The following is a 22,325-nucleotide window of genomic DNA, read 5'->3' on the forward strand; positions in this document are numbered from 1 at the left end:
GGCCTGCAACCCCGGCATGTACCCTGACTGGGAGTCAAACCTGAGACACTTTGGTTCACAGCCCACGCTCAATCCACTGAGCTATGCCAGCCAGGGCACTATTCAGTTTTTCTGCTTCTTCTTGATTCAATTGTATAAGATTGTATATTTCTGGAAATTTGTACATTTTGCCCATGTTGTCCAATTTCTTAGCATATAGTTTATAGTAATTTCTTACGATCTTTTCTATTTCTGTGGTAACTTCTTTTTCATTTTGGATTTTATTTATTTTGGTCCTCTTTCTTTTTTTCTTGATGAGTCTTGTTAAAGGCTTGTCGATTTTGTTTATCTTTTCAAAGAACCAGCTTCTGGATTATTGATCCTTTGAATTGTTTATTTAGTCTCTATGTCATTTAATTCTGCCCTGATCTTGATTTTTTTCCTTCCTTCTACTCACTCTAGGCTTTGTTTGCTGTTTTTCCTTTACTTCTTTGAGAGTAGGGTTAGGTTGTTTATTTGAGATTTTTCTGTCTTCTTTAGGTAGGTTTGTATTGCTATGAACTTCCCTCTCAGGACTGTCTTGGCTGTGTCCCATTTGTTTTGGACTGCTTTGTGTTCACTTTTTTATTGTTTCCACAATCTTTCTGATTTCTTTCTTGGTCTCCCTGTTAACTCATTCATTTTTTAATAACATATTATCCAGTCTCCATGTGTTTGAATGTTTTTGAGTTTTTCTCTTGAGGTTAGTTTCTAGTTTCAAGCCATTGTGATATGAGCTCAATGCTTGATATGATTTCAGTTTTCCTGAATTTGTTGAGACTTGTTTTGTGTCCTGCCATGTGGTCTATCTTCAAAAATATTCAATTTGCATTTGAAAAGAATGTATATTTTGCTTCTTTGGGGTGAAAGGTTCTGCATATATCAATTAAGTCCATTTGATCCAGAATGCTTTTCAATGCCATGATATTCTTATTGATCTTGGAAGATCTATCCATTGTTGACAATGGGGTGTTAAATTCCCCTATGATGAATATGTTGCTATCGATATTTCTTGAAGTCCTCCAAGTTTTCCCTTATATATGTGGGTGCTCCTATGTTGGGTGCATATATGTTTACAAGGGCTATATCTTCCTGACAGATGACTCCCTTAAGTATTATATCATGTCCTTCCTTGTCTCTTTTTATAGCCTTTGTTTGAAGTTTATTTTGTCTGATATAAGTATTGCTACCCCTGCTTTTTTTTTTCATGTCCGCTACTTAGAATGTTTTTTTTCCCATCCTTTCACTTCCAGTCTGTATAGATCTTTTGTTCTGAGCTGGGTCTCTTGTAGACAGCGTATATGCAGGTCATGTTTTCCTATCCACTCAGCTACCCTATGTCTTTTGATTAGACCATTTAATCCATTTATATTTAAGGTTATCATGGATAGGTGCTTATTCATTGCCATTTTTTCCTTTGTATCTGTGTTCCTCTCTCTCGCTCTCTTTTCTTCATCTTCTTAAAGCAGTCTCTCTAGCATCTCTGCAATGCTGGTTTGGTGGGGATATACTCTTTTAGCCCATTTTGTCTAAAAATAGGAACAGTTCATGATTTGTGTGTTATCTTTGCACAGGGACCATGCTAATCTCTGTATTGTTCCAATTTCAGTGTATATGCTGATGAAGCAAACACTATTTTACTACTTTGAATAGCAATACAATTTTGATAGAGAAGAATAAATGTAAAGAATTACTACACTCAAAGTTAAAGTTTACTATAAAGTTACAGTACTATAAAGATAAGCATACAAGCAGCAGTATTGTCAGGGAGATCAACACATATCAAAGAACAAAATAAAAAACCCAGAAATCACCCCATACCATTAATAGCCAAATGATTTTTGATAAAGGCACACAAGTGATTCAATAGAGGAAGGATTGTCTTTCAATAAATGGTGCCTGAGCAACTGGATATCCACAAGAAAAAAAAAAAAAAAAAAAAAGCAACAACTGAACTTCAACATAAAGCTCACACTTTAATCAAAAATTAACTCAAATTGGATCATAGATTTAAATATAACACATAAAACTAACACTTTCAGGAAAAAAAAATGATGAAAGAAAATATTCAGGACCTAGGAATAAAAGAGATTTTAGACTTGACACCAAAAACACAAACCAAAAAAGAAAAAAAATGGCAAATTAGATCTTATCAAAATTAAAAACTTTTACTCTGTGAAAATCTATATGAAATCCATACCAAGACCAGCAACAGGAGAAAATATTTGCATATTGCATATCATACAAATACCTTATATCTAGAATATGTAAGGAATTCTTAATATTCAACAGTAAAAACCACAAAAACAAGAATCCAATTATTAAATGAACAAAGATGTAAAAACATATATCACCAGAGGTAACATTCAAATGGCAAATAACCACATGCTTACATCACTAGCCATTAGGGAAATTCATATTGAATCTACAGTGAGATGTTACTATGCAACTATCAGAATAACTAACAGATAGAGGGGTAACACTAAATGCTAGTACTCATGCATTGGGGAAGTAAAATAGTACATTAATTCTAGAAAATAGTTTCACAGTTTCTCATAAATCTAAACATGCACACTCTATATCACCTAACAATTTTACTCTCAGGTATTAACCCAGAGAAATGAAAACTTACCTTAGGACTAAACTTTGTACACAAATGTTTTTAACAGTTTTACTTGCAAGAACCAAAAGTTGAAAGCAACTCAAATGTTCTTCAATAGGTAAATGGCTACACAAACTATGATACATACTTACTGTGCAATGCTACACAGCAATGAAAAGGAACTAACTATTGATCCATGTAGAAGCTTGGATGGATCTCAAGGGGGATATGCTGAGTGAAAAAAGCCAATCTCAAAAGGTACAGACTGTAAGATTTCACATATATAACATTTTTGAAATAAAACTTTTGAGATGGAGAACAGATTAGTGGTTCTCAGATTTCACTAATTTTATACAAATGCATGTAAAAGTGGTTTAAATGCAAACATGCTCTATCGACTGCATCTATGTGACTGTGCCGGATTCGGCACAGTGCTGTGTCCTGAGCTGTGTACTACCAATGGGAAAACGGGATGGGGGGATAGAGACCTCCCTGTACCATTTTTGCCATTTCCTGTGCATTTATAATTATTTCAAAATAAAGTTTTTAAAAACTGGGTAACACTATGTGTGTAATATAGTATTGTTGGGTAGGAGATAGGGAGGCAGAGAAAATAACATCTACACTCAGTGTTGCTTATGTATGCAGCATTATGTGTGCACAAAGCAACTCCGAGGGGATGTTAATAACCGTGGTTACCTGACTGTGTGTCGGCCGGGAACTGTGGCACTGGGAGACAAGTGTAGGAAAAAATATTAAAGAAATTTTTGAACCATTGTAACCTATTTTTTATTTTAAACATTAAATCATTATTACTCTATGCATAAACATAATGATAATGACCATGCATTATCTCTATCATTCATAAATAGATATTTAACAACAAAAGAGTAAAACAGCATAACCTTGGATTTAAGGCCGCTATTCAAATTTAAGTAGGGCTACCTTACAAAAATTTTACATCATCATTGTTATATCTCTTATTTTCTGTGAATTTAAGGGAATTTGACCATTGGTCAGTGCTTGACTTGGAAATGATGATAATAAAACACTGCATTTGCTCACACCAATTTTACCCAGGGGGCCAATGTGAATCTGTCACTTTGGATCTGCAGTCCTGGAGTTTCAGCAAATGCAAAGCATTGTTCTCTTGGACTTTAGAAAGAGAAAACCCTACAGGGATCCTTTAAATAACCTCTACACATTGGAATAAAATATGCCTTTCTGTGCTTTGTGTTTCTTGAGAAATAGAAGTGTAGTGCTATATGTACATTTCCCCTCCCCTCAAAAAAATAACGAAAAAAACAGAGAACACGGAAAATTCACATGCCAAAACTCAAAAGACTTCTTGAAGATAGTCAAGAGCAAATGAGGGACCTCAACAAAAAATGCACAGGCAACATTTAACCACAATTTATTAACGCTGCATACAACAGTAGAATTCCAGCCACCTCAGATACTAATGAAAATCAATAAATGTCAATGTGTGTAGTACTGCTATAATGGAAAATCTGCATTTTTATTTATCTGCTAGAACAGAGAAGGGAGAAAGATGGTGACTTGGGCCAATAAATTATTAGAGATGCTCTGAGGTTATCCACATTCAAAACTGCAATGTTCTGCTAAGTTAAAGAACCATTTTCTATGCATCTAAATGTTATCTATCAAGTTTATTTTAATAGAAGCTATCTATACATTTACTTTTCTCATTGCTTCTTTTATTATATCTACAAAGCCGTGACCAGTTCAGCCAATATTTACAGGAGAAAGGTATAGGTTTTAAGGAACTATGAAAGCAACTTAAAGAGCTCTAAATTAATGATATTTTTAAGTACACATGGGAATACACAATGGTGTTAGCAATTCCACAGTCCAGCATTACTAAGTCAAATGTCTTGAATTTCAATGAAAGCAACCCAGTGCGGACAGCAGAGGATGTGCAGGAAGGGTGCTCTGAAGTGGAAGCATGTCTGGGAGCCTGTTCCTTTTGTTTCCATTGAGACCATTGTCATTATCAACATGCCTTCCAAGTTGTAAGACATTCAAAGCAGTAATTCAAAGTGACCTCTGGGCCCCAGCCACTCTTCTCCCTCATGCAATCGGCCACACTCGCACCCCCTCAGGTGTCTGCTCCAATGCCCCTTTGTTAGAGAGGCCTCCCTTGACACCATTCACTGAAGGAGCATGCACTGTGTCCAGTTCATAGTTTCTTCACAGCACCCATCACCATTGCTTACTTCGTATTTACTTGGTTGTTGTCTGAGTCCCCTCAGGAATGTCAGCTCTCTGAGCACAGGGATCAGACAGTTTGGTTCACTTCTGTGTATCCAGCATCTGAGGGCAGGAGGAAGTGACACAAGAAATCCTCCTATTTAAACCTTACAATGCTTCTGTGAGTAGGAGGATGCTAACCAGTCTAATCAGTGGGAAAGTGTGGAACTCAAACCCATGTCTCTGAGCTCTAAATTCCATGGGTTTTTTTCCCCAGCATATCACATAGCCTCTCACTTTGATAATGTTACTTTGAATCTAGAAGCACTTATCAAATCTTTATGGTGATGGGACATTGTGAAGGCTAATTGTCTACTTAAACAGACCATGTATTCTTTATTGATTTGTTATATAATTCCTCCTTCATGTGCACAAGGAAGAGCCCTTTTTCGGAATGATATCAATATATATAAGCATTTGTGTAATTAGGAATAATATGGAAACAACCAAAAAAACAAAAGCCTTGACACTCCTCAGGATAACCCTAGCTCCTCATACAAAGACATTAATAAATCTATGAAGTTAGCCACAGTCACATAACAATTTAGCAAAAAATTACTGATTATCTTTTGTTGATCAAACCCAATGCTAAGACCATGTCATTACAATGATGACTGACTGATGGTCCACACCATTAAAAGAGTTAAATCCACTTAAAGATACAAAATATAAACATAATTAAATATGATAGAATTAGAGGCCACTATAAGTTGCTATAGGAGCGAAAGGAAGTAGTAATCAGTTCTGCCTAGGAGGATCCAACAGAGCAGTCGCAGTTTGAGCTGCATTTCAGCAGGCCTTCCAGGTGCAATAGCAACAGAGGGAGTAGCACATAAACAGAGCTGGGAAAGGGCACACAAACATGCAGCCTAGCGACTAGAATATTTAATGTGCCTGGGCATCGGGTGCACTAGGAGGAATAGCTGGAGATGGGGCTATTGTAGTACCCCATCTATTGTAGATGAGCATCTTGGTACCACCTAAATGTTGTTGAGCAGGTTCAATGAGATAACACACATAAAGTTGTCATCTTAGTGCCTCACAAAATGGGGAATAAAAGCTGGCATTTGTCTTGGAATGGAGGATTTAAGATTTGTATATATGCATTATTCCAAAAGAAGAAAAGTGTCTCCTGGTACCGAAATAAATCAACTGTTTATCAAATAAAATTATTTGTCTGAGTATACACGTTGCAGAAGTGAGTGGCATGTGATTTTACAGAACTGTATTCAAAACCAGAGACACCAGGAAGCATTCTCATCTGATGTTTTCAGCAAGAACCAATATACATGACAGAAAGCTTAAGCAGTAAAGGAGCAATCCTGTATTTAATTAGAACCAGCCATGACACGAACTTCACTTCCTTAGATAGCAAGTTGATTTTACAGAGAAGGTTTGAGTTTGTTTCTTTTTCCATTACTCATGACCTCAATCCTTAAGGAAATGACAAGGTAATTGAATTCTCCAACACTCGTTTGGTGGTGTCAATGATAAATGATCAGAAATATTGCTGCTTCGGTCCCACTGTGTTTCTTATTGGTCCTTGCTGTTTCTTCCCCTGACTTGCTTCTCCTTCTCTCCACTCAGCCTCAAGAAACTACTTGATATTGGAGCAATAAAGCCTGTCATGGTAAAAGTAATCTTCTGTCACAATCTTTCCCTTTTTTTCGTTGTCTGATGTTCCCCCTAAAATATCTTCAGTTTGAACCTTTCATGGCAACTTCGTACTTCTGCCAACACTAATTGATTCCATTGTTTGTACCAGTCAGCAAAAGAAAATAGTAATTTTCCTTTTCTTTGAATCTTACAATCACCTAATGAGGAGCTCTAATACTAGGCTTTTGAATTACACAATAAACAAAAATTTACCATCATTTAACATTTGTTCAAAGACTTAATGCTGGGTCCACAGGAGCAGAAGAAAATTTAAAAAGAAAAGAAATGTGTACTTATCCAGTGAATTCAATCACTGCAAACAGAAAATCTACATTAATTATTCAGGCCACCAAAATCTGTTGTTATTGTTGTACTAATGCCTAAGTGATTTGTAAAAATTATCCTACCCTTATGTGGACGCTGGGCTTTTGCTGACACAGATATGCCTAACAAAAATCTTTTGTATTCTAATTGAAAAATTGCTTGAGTTATTTTGCAGATTAGTAAAGACACTTCAGATGGTTGTTTGTCTCCCATATCTAAGAGGATGTAAGGGCTTCATTACACAGAACAAGGATCAGAAATCATGATCTTTTGGTCCAGAGTGAGGACTTGTGCCAGTAAGAATCTGCTGTCTCTACCTCTACACCTATGGACCCCCTCCCCACATGGGGGTTCTTAGCTCTCAAGTAAGGACCATGGCCCTGCCAGCATCCCTCCTGATCACCTTAGGCTTTCCCTCATACACACTCATTTTGTTCAACATAACTTCATCCCTTCAAAAAAATCTTTTCTCATCACCCTGTGCAAAAGTGCAGTAGGCATTTCTAGAAGGAAAATGTAATTCCATGATAAACCAATGTATGAAAATTTGTATTTGAGCCATTTAGTGACAATAAAACTTCAACTGTGCAGAAAACCTAAAAAGTGCAAAATTTTGCATTTTGGTGCTGAACATTTGGCTCTTATGTACCATGCCCCTCAAATGTTATATTTGCTATTAAAAATCTTCATAGAATGTATCAGCACATTTTTCCTCTTGAGCATGTAATATCACGTAGTCTTTTTTGATAATTCAGTCCATATCTTAAAGTACCTTATAAAGTACAGATAGGCAGTTTGTATTTTGTGGTAACACATTTTTTTTTTATTTCACTTGTATTCTTCTAACAAAGAGACTTAGGAAACCAGGAAACCAAGTGGTTGAAAAATGTTTTACAGAGCATCATCATACAAAGTAAAAGATCCATTTATTTACATATTCATTTACTGAGCACTGAAGGTACTCCTACAAAGTGTGAGGCACTATGCCAGACCCTAGAATGCAATGGTGAATAACTCAAAAATGTCTTAGAAAGAAAGAATGTGCAGGGTAAGTTTTTCTTTATACTCTCCTAAGGTAGCATGAAAACCCCATTCATAAGCCTGCAACATTACTGTCCACACAATACTTGATAGAAAGATGTAAAAAACAGCATAAAGGTGAGCCAAATGGTCTAGAAAAACCAGGAAAAGCTTCTCAGATGTGATGACAAGTGAATTGGGACTTAAAGGATGGGGAAGGGGAAGGTGGCATTTAGCATGTTTTCAATAATTCTACATCGTGTGTTCTCTGTTAACAATGACTTGTCATATTTTTTTTCTTTTTGGACCAAGGGCCTCATAAAGAATTTAATAAAACTCTTGTCTGTTATATTTAAAAAGTGGTCTAAATGGTAAGTTTTATGTTATATATATTTTACTACATATGAAATAAAATATCAGGTCCAAGGGAAATATGCAAATACAGAAAGACTCAAAAATAGATAATTTCATGGTGTCCAGAGATTCTCCGAAGGCCACATTTTTCTTTCTGGAGATTTAGAAATGCCTCCCTGAAACTCTGTATTCAACAGATAGAGCAAAGTCAGTTCTTTGATGATGTCTACATGGTATACAAGAGAATGTCTGGCAATCATCTGAGATAGTTTCATTAAAATGGTGGCAAGAGAAATAATTTAGATTCCTGGATAGACTTCCTGCTAAGATTTCTAATTTGACTGTGCACCCTAGTGGTTCTCAACAGAGTCAATTTTTCTCATCAAAGGACATGTGCCAATAAGTTTTGGGGTATCTGATGGGGAAGAGAGTTTGCTTCTAACATCTAGAGAGTGGAGGCCAGGGCTGCTGGTAAACACCCTAAAATGCACTAGACAGGTCCACAGAAAAGAACTCTTTGACCAAGATGTCAATAGTGCCAAAGTTGAAGTCCCCTGGTCTATGCTAAGTCACTTAAATAATTTCTATGAGAAATGTTTGGTCACCTCCAAAAGTGATTTTATAGAAAAAAAAAAGGAAAATGTAGAGAAGCATTCATTTAACCCAAATAAATAATCTCTCCTTTTTTTTATCTCCTTTGTGGAATGAGAGTAATCTGGCCAGTCCCTCCACCCTGCAGTGTGAGCCCAGCAGTTGCTATAGCAAAAATCTGTGCTTTATGAATACCACTGACTAACACAAGTGGTCAGAGGTGAAACAGACTCAATTAAATGCAGACTAAGTGACCTTTAAAAGTATTTTATTGCCTCTGGACAGTGGTTTGGGTCATTACAGACACATAATCAGTAAACACTTGTGGCACTTGGGACTGCCATGTGTCTGCCAGAGTCTTCCTTCCCCCTCCCAAGTATGTATTGGCTCCTCCTTTAACAGGGAGGAGTCTTCAGTAATCATGAAAAAATATGCCACGCTATCTAAAAAAAAATTAAATCTTACAGAAACACATGGTATAAAGTACAAGCATACTGTTATCTAAGTAACACATTATAATGTAATCCTCTTAAAAATCTTTTCAAGGTAGATTGATCATTTATTTTTATTTATCTTTTTTTTTCTATCACCAATTATTCCCCTGCTTCTACCTCCAACCTCCTCCCTTCTTCCTGCAATTATCAAACTGCTGTCTGGTCCATGAGTTCTTTTTGATATCCTTATTTGCTGGATCCTGCCCACACTCCACTGCTCCCCAGAGAAACCCACTGATAGATAGAGAGCAGGCTGACAGCTCAAGGTAGATCTTGCAGCCCCATTTTAGAGACAGGAAAACTGACATTTATAGAGGTTGAATAGCTTGCTCCAAATTGCATACTAATCAAAATTTTAAAACAGGACTTTAAACAGTTCTGTGCTGACTCAAAATTCCATGGTCTTTGGATAGACACCTGGCTTGTTCTGTCTGAACAGAAGGAAGCCGGCATCCACTCAACACCTACCGTGTTTGAGCCCTTTCTAGACTGAGCGCTTCCACACAGTGTCTTTCCTCATAACAAATCTGTAGGTAAGAACTATTTTCTCCACATTAACAGGTGAAGAAAGTAATGCTCCATGAGTGAAGTTCATACAACTGACAAGTGGCAAATCTGGAAAGTGAACCAAGGTCAACCTGAGTCTGATTGTAATTCTAAATTTACTAAACTTTCTGTACCATGTATTTTTAGTATCAACTAAAACTGGGTGATAATAATCAAAGACAGAGGGCAAAACAATATTTTGAGCAGATTTTTCTTCAATGAGTGTTTGTTTTTTAGCCCACACTGAGGAGATTCCACAGCCTTGCAAAGTCAGTACTGCAATGTTCACTCCTGAATGAAAGCAAATCTTTATCTACTCTAAATGTATTGCTTTTTAAGTCAGTTTTGTGACCACTGATAAGTTTCTGTTTTTAGGATTTATTGGTTTTCTTGTTTGTGGTAGTGTTTAGGGTTGGGGGGAGTAGGTAAAGAAGGAGAGGAAAATAATGTAAAGCTCTTGGCAAAGGGGCTGTGCTAATAGAACACACAATTGTAAAAAATAAGTATGAACTTAACAATTTTATCTATACTATATAGAAACAACCCTAATATTTGAAAACATCCTGTTACATGCCTGAATTTCCTTTTCACTCAAAAGTTTACTCCATGTAAAAAATAGGCATAATGTCCCAAGTACTCAAGTTTTTAACATACACATCTCTCAGTAACTTTCTATTAAAGAGAAATACCTCCTCTCATGCATTACTCATCATAGCACAGGCATCTATATTTAATACTGCCACATCCAGCAGTTTAAATGTACATTTTGATACACACCAACAGCCCTGGAAGAGGTCAGTGGGCCTGGTGTGTGCTCAGGCTGGTCAAGATGGTAGTCAGACAGGAATCTGGGAGGAAACCAAGAAGGAAACCTGTGCTCCCTAGATACAACATTGTACTTACAAATAAACCTCCGAAGTTTTTTAACGTTTCATATTAGCATTTAGAAACAATATTCTCAAAGACTGAGTGAAACAGACCTAATAATGTGGTTTCCTTTCCAAGTCTGAATACAAATTATTCAACTGGGACTGTTGCCATAATCTCTAAACCACAGAACTGGATGGAATTGTTGTAATGCCTTGTTCACAATCATGATCATGATGCTAATGTAATAAACAAAAGAAAAGCAGTAATTCCTACTTTCTGATAGTGTTATGAGGACTGATGCTGGAGGGCAGTTTTTTCTGAGCAGTCCCCAACCTTTTCGGCACCAGGGACTGGTTTCATGGAAGACAATTTTTCTACAGAGAGTGTGGGTGGGGGAAGGTTTCAGGATGATTCAAGTGCATTACATTCAAGCTCACCTGCTGCTGAGTGGCCAGGTCCCGAACAGGCACTGACGGTAGAGGTCCATGGCTAGAGGGTGGCAGATCCCTGCTTAGAGCATGTGGCTCAGAGTAAGTGTTCAATAATGCTTATTCCCTCCTCAAACTCTGCCCTGTTTAAAACAACACAGTTAAATTCCCAGTAATGTGTCCTTACTAAAACCCAACTCTAAGTATAGTATCATGATTATACAAGGAGGAGATGAAAGACTTTAAGCTACATTTTGTACCCTACAATAAAAGCCTACTTGGACACTGACACAACTTATTTCACTTCAACAAGTCAGGTAGAAACCTAATAGATAGGCGCTGGCCTGAAAATGAAAGGGTCGCTGGTTCAGTTCCCAGTCACAGCACATGCCTACACTGCAGCCGGGTCCACAGTTGGTGGTGCATGAGAGGCAACCACACACTGATGTTTCTCTCTCTGTCTTTCTCCCTTCCTTTCCCTTTCTCTAAAAATAAATAAATATATCTTTTAAACCTAAATGATAAGATCTTTTCTGAAGTTGGATCCTTTGATTCTTATTCTCAACCTAGGCTTAGGAAACTCAACAGTGTCTCCAGTCTTATGGCTGGGTGCCAAGGAACTGACAAACATTTCTAATAAATAATTTAAATTACTTTCACTGAAAAAACATATTTTGGGAATAAAAACATAACATAACACGTTTTGGGAATAAAAAACAGGTAAGGGTGCCTTGGCTGGTGTGGTTCAGTTGGTTGGAGCTTCATTTCATTACTGGAAGGTTTCAGATTCGATTCCTGGTCAAGGCACATTCCTAGGTTGTGGGTTTGATCCCTGGTCCCAGTGCATACAGGAGGCAACCCATCAGTATTTCTCACGTCAATGTTTCTTTCTCTCCCTTTCTCTCTCTTTAAAAGCAATGAAAGAAAAATGTCCTTGGGTGAGTTTAAAGCAAAATAGGGAGAGGCTTTTCATGAAAGCAAAAGGCTGTTGGATCACTGCTCAAGGATGTTGTCTCTCACCTTTTGCCTTTGATTAAATAGTCACTTCTGTTTATAAAAGATATCTACACAATATGTAAATGTGTTTGTGAGGATGTATACATATTAATAGAAGAAAGTCAAGTGGGCTAAGTGAAATATTTTCCCAAGAAATCATGCCACCTGCCATCTGTTGACAACTATTTCTTGGCTTTATTTATTGTTTTATCATTTGTTTTGTATTTTTAAATAATTATATACAGGAGTCAGCAAAGGTAAGTTTACAGTTGTTCATATGGAAAATAATACTATAATTAATAAATAATAGTAAAAGAATAAACTCATTTACTCACAACTGTAAACCTACTTTTGCCCACCTGTGTATATGCATTTTTTTTCAAAAGACAAAGACCTTATTTGGAAATTATGTAAAAACCGAGGGCTGAATCTGAGGGTCATGCTGTACTGATTCAGATCCAGAGGTGAGCCATTTGTTTCAGGGCAGAAAATATGAAGCATCTGAGATAAAGCATGTAAGGGGAAACATTTAACCTCTGCTGAAGCTGAGACATGAATATCATGTAAACAATTCAAGAAAAATCAAACTATTGTACATTAAAAAGCATGTTTTCTCATTTGCGAGTTTTATGTTGGTTTTGTTTTGTTTTAATATGTCCTTAGGTAATGTCTGGTGCCTTATAAGTAAGCTATGTTTTCTTGTAGAACTTTATCACTCAAAATGTTGTCTATGGGACAGAATCATGGGCATCTCCTAAGAGCCACTTAAGAATGCAGAGTCTCACCCTAGACCTAGTGAATTAGAATCTGCATTTTAACCAGTTCCCCTGGTGATCTTTATGCCCGTTTTGAGATGTGCCACTGTTAAAAATCAAATCTATTGGATTTCCATTTTATTTAGGGACCCCCTTCACACCCACAGATTCTGTGTGTGCCCAGCATTATTCTAAGAGCTTTATATACATATCTCAGTGGGGCATACCCTGGCCATACATAAGAATTACCTGGGAAGAATTTTAAAATAACAATATCAGGCCCTACTGCAGATAATTTAATGAAATTAGTCTCAGAAAGGGCCTGAGCAAAGGTATTTTTAAAGCTCCCTTGATCAATAAAATTTTCAGCCAAGGTTGAAAATAATTGCATTATCCCCTTTAATTTTTACCTGCAAACACAGAGGTGTGTATTATTACATTTACAGAGGAACTTGCTCACAAATACAAAACAAGGACTTAAACTCAGTTCTTTCTGACTTCAAAAACTTGCTATTGCATTTTAAACATGTCAGTGTGAGGGAGCCTTCATGTCCGTAGCTGATTCCAAACCTGATTCCAAAGCTGATGTGTGGAATGTTCCTCCTGCTGTGTAAATACCCCAACACACTACACCTATGGGGAAGCTTCTGCAGAGCAAACAGAGAAGAGAATGGGCACAGGAACCTTATGACAATCAAGCAAAACTGGGATGACAAGATCCCAGGACAAAACTGCTTCTCCACAAAATCAAATCAGCCCAGTCCTGAACCCACATAGATTATTTAGAGGAGTAAGAATGGACTGATAAATGACAAGGAGAGTCTAAGCTCTACATACATGATCACAAACTGGCTTAGCAAACGGGTTTAGAAGAGGCAACTGATGTGTTTATGTAAGTCCCCTGGGTACAGCTCCTAGACCAAGTAGTCACGCCTCTGTGGACTCCCCTACCTCTGCAGTCCCATCACCACACTGAAGAGCAAGAGATATGGGGGTAACTAAATGTAGTTATCCCAACATTGGGTGACCAGTCAAAGGCTTATGTGTGGAATGTTCCCAGGGAGACAGGGAGGATGTGACTCATGCCCTCATGCATCATTTAAGCAAGCTGTATGTAGATTCTTTTAAGCACTTACCATAAATGTATCTCCATATCACCATCTGTTCACTTTAAGTGCAAAAAAAAAAAAAAATAAAACCGTCTTGTCATACAGTTAGTAGTTTTGAAAAGGGTTTCTCCTGTCCTTTGAAATATGTGCAAATATGTCTAAAGAAATGGGCATTTTCTTTTACAAACTTTGCTTGGACTAGTGTTAAGACATTTCTTTGTCAGCTGGCCCAACTCCAGGGACCGGTTCTATCTCAGGGAGCATTGAAAATCCTAGTGTAATCCTAAAATGTGGATGTTGACTTTGAAAGTTCAATTTAACTGAGAGATGTGTGAAATGGCACATAGAAAACTCCCTGTTGGGGACAATGAAAATGCTAGGATATAATAACGGTTAAGGAAGAATGCAATGACACAGGGTGGAGCAAAAGTGGGTTTACAGTTGTTCAAATGGAAAATAATACAATAATTAACAAATAATAATACAAGAACAAACTGTGTTTCGAGTGCTCATAACTCTAAACCTACTTTTTCCCCATCCTGTACAAGTTCACTTGTTTTCTCATTTTATGTGATCCATTTTTCAATGTGAAAATTTATTTTTGTGATATATAACATTATATTCACATGCATATAATGCCTGCTTTTAAAGTAAATGCCAAAGTTACACGGATTTGAAAGTGGTCCTTCTGTAAAAAACTGGCATATAAGTGCACCTTATTTCTCTGCAGAAAAACAGCCCTCTCTTCAAGTGCGTGGTAATTGACCAGTATTTTACCTCTGAACTATGGGTATATCAACCCCAAATCAATGAAATTTTGAAAAATACAGTGATGAAAATAAAATAGTGAAAGATCCATTTAAGAAAATAATTCCCTTTACTTTGAATTTAAATTTTGTCTTCTAACCTCTCACTTTACCCAGTGCCACAGGAATCAAAGGTTACAATGTTTTAAAATACTAAGATTTTAGCTTTAGTCCAGAACTACAGATGAATAAGAAAATAAATAATTGATTTTATATATATTAGTTTTTATATGAAGTTTTTATGTATATAAAACTTTATGGGTCTCCTGCCTGAATTTGCAGTTTTGAAAAATCTGTTATTTTAAACAAATGGTAAGCCCTCTTTCCCTTGGCTCATGGATCTGGAGACATTACACCATTTGTGGCGTCCAGAAGTTTACATTGCCAGCAATGGGCACCCACATCCTCTAAAATTCAGAGACATTCTGCCCCCTGGTGGTGTGTTCAAGGATGAGCTTCGATGAAAGTGGAAGCTTCACTTCCCACACCCTTCCCCTTCCAGTCACCTACTCCTGTAAAATCCAGTCGATGTCTCAGTTGAAAGCTTTTGCCTTCACCAATTACACATTAATTTGGATCAAAAGATTTCCTTTTAAATAATGTAAAAACTCTTGGCTACTTAATCAGCCCTTCACAGGAAAAATAAGAAAATTAGATCAAAACATTATTATTATTATGGCTATTCATGAGGAATAAAAAAGCAGAGAAACTGATATGAGACACTGAGATAAGATGATGTGGTGAGGGACTGTGGACTCAGAAGACAGCTGGAAACCTCTAGCTGTCTAGGGGACATCCTCTAGACAAGGATGAAGAAGTCGAGAGATTAAAAGTAAATAAGAGGATGCCTTGGAAATGAAATATTTAGCAATTTCTTCTTGGCTCCTAGAGCTAGTGTAAACCATTTCTTCAGTCTTTGTTCTATGTGTACCTGTCTAAGAGGGTAAGTGTGAAAGGTTCCTAACCTTTTTCACTTTTAGTTTAGTCAAGTTCTCTCATTGTCTCCTTTAGTCTTCCCCTGTCCAGCCTCCACAAATAACACTGTTTTTCTATGCTCCAGCAGCCCTGTATCCTCAGGGGAGACAATGGGGAAATAATGGCTTAGGAGGAGGCATCAGCTGCTGACAACCAAAAAGGCATCAGGTATTTTGATAGGTGTTCTACATGTATAGTCTCTAAACCTTTGGTACAAACTGCAAGTAGGCTTGCAGTTTGAGAACAATACAGCTATATATTGCTGTATTTGTGATCCAATCCTAGCACTTTCTGATTCCAGAGGCTGTTTTTCTGTCAACTTCTCCAGTGTTCAGATAAGTCAGTTTCCTCCTCTTACATCTGTCTGCTCCAAGACTGCTTCTAACCCAGTTCTTCTGTTTCCTTTTTCTGTATTTCAAGCACCATTCAGTACCTTGAAATCTTACTACCCAGCCTAGAGACAAAATGGTGGCTGCAGAATGCTGATCTAGAAAACTCTTATGATAATGAACCTGACTTACCCTCTTGCAGAATGTGAGATCACAGTTTGTCTATTTCCTTTTAAGTTCTCCCAGAGACAGAAGCTAAAGCCCCCAAACCATGGTGGTACTTGCTGATCCTCCACAGTGTCATGTTCATCAATTATTCTCTCTTGAGGGCTCAAATTCCTAAATTCAATCCGGAATCCAATGAACCAATCGTCCCCTAATAACAGAATTGCTACCAAAAGCTTTTTAGAACAGAAAAAAAGGACTTTTATTTCATTATTTTTCTAAATTTCATTTCCAATTACACATTTGTTGAAAGGTGGAATACCAAAGGCAATTTTCAGTCACAGCAACTCTATGAAATACACATAATCTGTGATTTTACTGCGTGAGTGAATTATAGTCCTCTCAGGGTTTCCTGGTTAAAGAAGGCAAAACTAAAATAACAGAGAGAAAAAGTGAAGAAAATTGTTCTGTAGGAAATTTGTTGAACTCAATAACCATTCATTGATGGATGCAGTGTCCATTTTTAAAAAGGAAACTCTAAAATTCCTAGAAACACTGACAGTACTTGTATTTTTGGATGAGTATACAGTCATATATTTATGTGAAAATTTGTGCAATTAACAACATGGAAAAATGTTATTTGTTACCATAGCCGATGAAAATATATTTTCATTTCTATGTAAGTTAGACATTTCTATCTCTCAGTTTATGCTCTGCAAAAAAAGCTGTATGGCTAGTTTATGAAACCACCATGCTATAGGCAGCAATGGCTGAAAAGGAGCTTAATAGTTCTAACTACATACCCCTGGGATGAATGATACACTTTGCATAATCATGTGCAATGCCAAATGATGTTTCAAGATTTCTTATAAATACAAGGGTTTGCAAGCTTCTATTTCACATAATATGCCCCAAATCCAGTCAGTTTAGCCAAATAGGCCAAAATTTAAGTGGGTAAATCTACAAAAAGGCAAACAGTCTCTTTGACTAAATTGACTGTGTTTTGTTAATAATATGAAGACACCATCATTGTATGTGCCAACTATAGAAATCATTTGTAAGTGGCTATCTGTTTCAATTAGCCTAGAAGTTGACTTAATTGTTCCTTAGGCCCAAAGAAAGCACAAATACACACACACAAAACAATCATAACATAAAAACAAATCCTGTGCCTTATGCACATTCCTATATGTAGTAACCTAGACTTCTCCATAGGAGAAATGTCACAAGCAAAACAAAACAAAGAAACTTGGGAATACAGCAGAAATATAGGCTCATCTAATTCCTAAAATTTCATCCTAATCCAGTAACTGGTGTAAATGTTAATCGACATTCCCTTTTTGATTTAGTTTATGTTTCCCTTTTTGATTTAGTGTACGTGTGAAGCTTTGACTTGTGTAGTTCAAGAGTCATTGCCCCAGAGTGAAGGTCTGCACAGCAGGCAAACGGTGTACTCCAGATCAATACATCTACTGTCTCACGATCTGGACTGGAGAGCAGCAAGCAGGGGGTGGATTCACTTTACAAACACAAACTTGCATACAAGGTATTAACTGCAGAGAGCTCTCTAAAGAAGGGAATGTAAATTTTCTTGGCATATTAAATGGTCCACGTACACATTTTTTTTATTTTCTTTATAGATGACCCTTTGGGGCTACTCCTTTTCACTTAGATAATGCATTTTTTTAAATCTTTTAGTGTATAAATCTTGCCCTATGTTAGGGAGTCTTTAGAGTGAATTTGAGATACCAAATAAGTATTGTAATTTGAAAAGACAGGTAAATTTAAGTATTACTGTTATCATATTCATTGAGGTATCAGGTTAGCATCAAATTTCTGAGGTGCAAAGTCTTATCAATTTCTTAATTACCTAATAAGTTTGAACTTTGGCTCCATGAGTTACAAGGATAAAAGGCTCAATTTTAGTTTCTCTAGGCTTGTCTAAAGTTCTTGCATGTCATTTTCAAGTGATCTTTGTTCCTACCCAAACTTCAATAGAAAGGGGAAAAAACATAGTTTTTAGGGTTCTTACTGCATTTTGAAGATTTTGGAGAAAGGGGCTATTTCTCTTGGTTATTTTGTATGTTAGCACACAAAGGAATTACAGATGGGAAGGAGAGTGCAAATGACTATCAGAAAAAAGTCTCATGCATTTAAGATTTTTTACAAGTCAAAATATACATCCTCCTGTTGCCCCTCATTCCTTAATTGGATAAGAACTAATCTCATCGGATTCCCTTACATCTCACTGAATTGGATAAGGAATAAAGATGCTTTTCTTGTTAAGGAGCAGCATATATCTAATATCAGTCTAATCAATTGCATTAATAAGAAACAGAGCAGCTTGGGCTGAGTCACCCATCATATCCTCCATTTATGGGGATTTAAATGTGTAAAATGACAGGTGCATGAAATTAGAAGAAAAAAATAAAGCAACCTGCAGATTTTGGCACTAGCACACGTAATGTTTTGTTTGAGTTGTTAGAAATGTGGTTTGACAATCACTAAGTAGGAATTAAAAATCACAAATCTGCAGAAAACAAACAATTGTAGGTGGTGGTTCTCTGTTTAACCATCCTCATCTCCCATTACCACCCTCCCAATCCCATATAATTTCAATTATAATAAAAATAGAAATCTTAACATCAGAATTTTACCATTAACTCTTCAAGGTTTCTCTGTGCCCTCCAAGCCACGCCTAGGGATTGAAGCACCAAGTCCACAAGTTTCTCCAACCAAGGTTAAATGAACAAAAACCAAAGACTGAAGGATGCCAAAGTAACTGTTCTTAAATGAAGCTGTAACACAAAGTTCTCCCCAAAACACAGGGTATTAAGTATCTAGTTCAAGTACTGCCAGGCTTTAAGCATCTGTCCCAGACAGGGTTCGAACACCTACATGTATCACTGGTTCTAGAGGTCATCATTCATGACACCAAAGCGGGGCAATGATCACCTTTCCATCATTGATTTTTAAAAAGTCGCAAAATCCCCTTGTGATTGGCTGTCGCAGGGTCAGTGCTGAACCAGGGGTTTGAGGGATGAAAGGGAGCCTCCTCCTCAGCAGGGAAGCTCTATCTTTCCTTTAATCAGTTCTTTCAGAGCTCGTTCTCTCTCTTTCAGGGCTGTCCTGGCTTCTCAGGATCCATTGCCCTTGCCCAGAAGAAAGCGCCTGGTTCGGACCCAGTAACAGTGAAAGAAAAGTCGACCTACCTGTGGAACCAGACACAACATGGTCCCCAAAGGCCACTTTTAGGCGACCCCAATGCAATTGACAAGTCAGCTTGTGCATTTAAAGCGTATCAGTTTATGGAACGCTTGTTTGAAATCCTCATTGGACATGGTATAGATAATGGGGTTAATGAGGGAGTTGAGATAGCCCAGCCACGTGAAGAAGTCAAATATGGCCAGGTGGAACCAGCATGCTTCTTTGCAGATAGGCATCACGAGGGAGATGATGAAGAAGGGCAGCCAACACACAATAAATGCTCCCAAAATGATCCCCAGGGTCTTGGTGGCTTTGCGCTCCCTAGCGGCCATGAGTTTCTTCTTCTCCAGCAGGGCGTCAGAGATTCGCACTTTGACTTGGTTCACATACACTGGAGACCCCGATTCGCTGGGCATGTCGGGAGCCCGCGAGTTAATAGAGGTGACAGAAGACGTGGACCCAGGGGAATCGGTTATCAGCTGGGCTCGGGTCAAACGCTTGCCGGTCTTGTTGGGAGTCTGTTTCAAAATCCGGGAACGGGCTTCCACGTAGATGCGGCCGTAGAGGGCGATGAGGAGCAGGGTGGGGAAGTAGAAAGCCCCCACCGTGGAGTAGACTGTGTAGAGGATGTGGTCGGTGTTCACCACGCAGTCCGACACCTCCTCCTCGGCTTTGGCCTGACGCCAGAAAAAGGGTGGCAGCGAGATGGAGATGGAGAAAATCCACACCAGCATGATCATGACTGCCGCCCTCTTAGGAGTCCTTTTCGCCGAGTACTCCACGGCGTCCGTGATGGCCCAGTAGCGGTCCAGGGCGATGACACAGAGGTGCAGGATGGAAGCAGTGCAACAGGTGATGTCCGACGAGAGCCAGAAGTCGCAGACGACCTGTCCCAGGGTCCAGCGACCGGTGACTGTATACATGGTGCTGACGGGCATCACCAGGATGGATACTAGCAGGTCGGTGAGCGCCAGGGAGGCGATCAGGTAGTTGGCTGGGGTATGTAGCTTCCGCGTCCGGTACACAGTAGCAATCACAAACGCATTGGAGAGCGTGGTGGCCAAAGTGATGAGCGCCAGCAACATGGCCAGTAGTACTTTCCAGGGCAGGGCGATTGAGTCCTGGTAAATGTAGCCCTCGGAGCTACAGTTGTGGGAAGGAGCAGCGGAGAGGTTGGCTTGAGAAACCCCAGTCTGGGAGCCCGCAGGCTGCTGCGGAGCGCACTGAGCGCCTGTCTCCTCCATGTCTCTCCTCGCCCCGGCTTCAGAGCGCAGCTCTGGGGCATGGAACGCACGAAGGAGAGGGGGAAGGACCGCGGAAGAGACCACAGTCTCGTTCCCCGGTTGGTAGTTAGTTCCGTAGGTTTCGGAATTACTCCTCCACCCAGGTTCCCAGCTGAAACTAGAGGTCAAGGGCGCGGCAGCTACAGCGGGCGAGCGTGTCCCCTGCACTTCCAGTGCGCCTGGCGCTGCCTCCGCGTCTCTGGCTGCTCGTCTCCACGCCCGGTGTTGCTAAGGACTGGCCCACCGAGCCCCACGCCGCACCGGCTTCCACCGAGGTGTCTAGTGGAGGAGGGCCATGTATTGTTTGAGGAGGATGCATTAGCCAGGTGGGGTCTCTTACCCCAAATGCTCGGGGATGAGCGTTTCCTAGCCCGGGCGCTCCTTGAGCTGCAGAGACGGCCCACAGGAGTTTCCCAGCTGCTTAGACCAAAACGTGCAGGCCAGAGAAGAGTCCGGGTCAGGCATTCCCGCCCCCCTCCCCAGACTGTGGCAGTTTCCTGCGGCGCTGCGGCCGCCAGAGTAGGGCGGGGTGAAGTCTAGGAGCCGCGCCGAGCCTGGAGCGGGAGTTCTGCCCTCCCTCCTTTTCACGCGCTGGCCACTCCGGTGAACTGCCCCGCGGAAACGGGGCCGCACGAGGGGGGACTCGAGGACTTGGGCTGCAGCTGTTCGCACCGCGTGGCCGAGGCGGCTACCTCCGTCCCGCGGGCACCACTTGGAGTCACGCTGCTGGGCGCACTGGTCTGAGGGACACAGCGCGGCACACGGGGAAGGGGCAGATTTCTGGGGAAGCTGGAGAAAACCGGTGCGCGCCAGCCGGGGAGAGGCGTAAGAGTCGTGGAACAGATGAGCTCCTTTTATAGGGTCCAGGTCCGCTCGAGCTACTCTAGCAGCACTGAGAGTGCGGTTGCCAGCTTGCAAACACCTTCCCTTTTTCCTCTCTCCCTCCCTCCGTTTCTCCCGCCCAGTTCCCTCCCTGGCCCAAGAAGCTCCCGCTGGGTCCTACCGCCCTCTCACCATTTTCGCTTCTTTGGCTCCTCCCGATCCTGACACCCAGGTGCCGCAGTTTTGGCTGAAAATGGGGGTGAGGGCGTCCTGTCCTTGCCTCAGTCTGCTCCGGAGCTTGCTGCGCACGTCTCCAATTACACCCAGGCTCTCAATTAGGGGCACAGGCACAATCGCGGCAACTACCTATTACCACCCACCCCAGCAGGTTTGTGCTTAGGTGGAGCTTAGCCCCAATCTCTGACCTCTCTACTCAGGAATTTTTACCAGCCCCATTGGCCACACCCAGGTTACAAGGAGGCGCCAGTGATACAGCCTAAGAAGGAAATGACCATCAGTGCATTTTATATTGAATACTTTGGGCATCAAGTCATACTTAACTCTTGCTAAAATACAAACTAATTTTTCATATCTGGTTTTAGGAATAGTATTTTTCATCCAATCCCTCCCCTTTAACCATTTAGTCAGAAAAAGAAAAGAGCTGTGTGCAAAAATGTAAAACTATCACAAACAGAAGCTCACCG

General features: G+C 39.6%; 1 protein-coding gene and 1 pseudogene across 1 annotated transcript; both read right to left on the reverse strand.

The window, feature by feature from the left end:
• Positions 1–1,548: 1,548 nt before the first annotated feature.
• LOC114495798 lies at positions 1,549–1,647 on the reverse strand (annotated as a pseudogene).
• Positions 1,648–17,295: 15,648 nt separating this feature from the next.
• Positions 17,296–22,051, reverse strand: HTR1B (5-hydroxytryptamine receptor 1B). The gene has a single exon (XM_028510993.2). It carries the CDS (start codon positions 20,758–20,760, stop codon positions 19,588–19,590), a length of 1,173 nt encoding a protein of 390 aa, XP_028366794.1. The 5' UTR covers positions 20,761–22,051; the 3' UTR covers positions 17,296–19,587.
• Between the last annotated feature and the right edge of the window lie 274 nt (positions 22,052–22,325).

This window comes from Phyllostomus discolor, chromosome 4, assembly GCF_004126475.2.
Source record: "Phyllostomus discolor isolate MPI-MPIP mPhyDis1 chromosome 4, mPhyDis1.pri.v3, whole genome shotgun sequence".
Classification (NCBI taxonomy): domain Eukaryota; kingdom Metazoa; phylum Chordata; class Mammalia; order Chiroptera; family Phyllostomidae; genus Phyllostomus; species Phyllostomus discolor.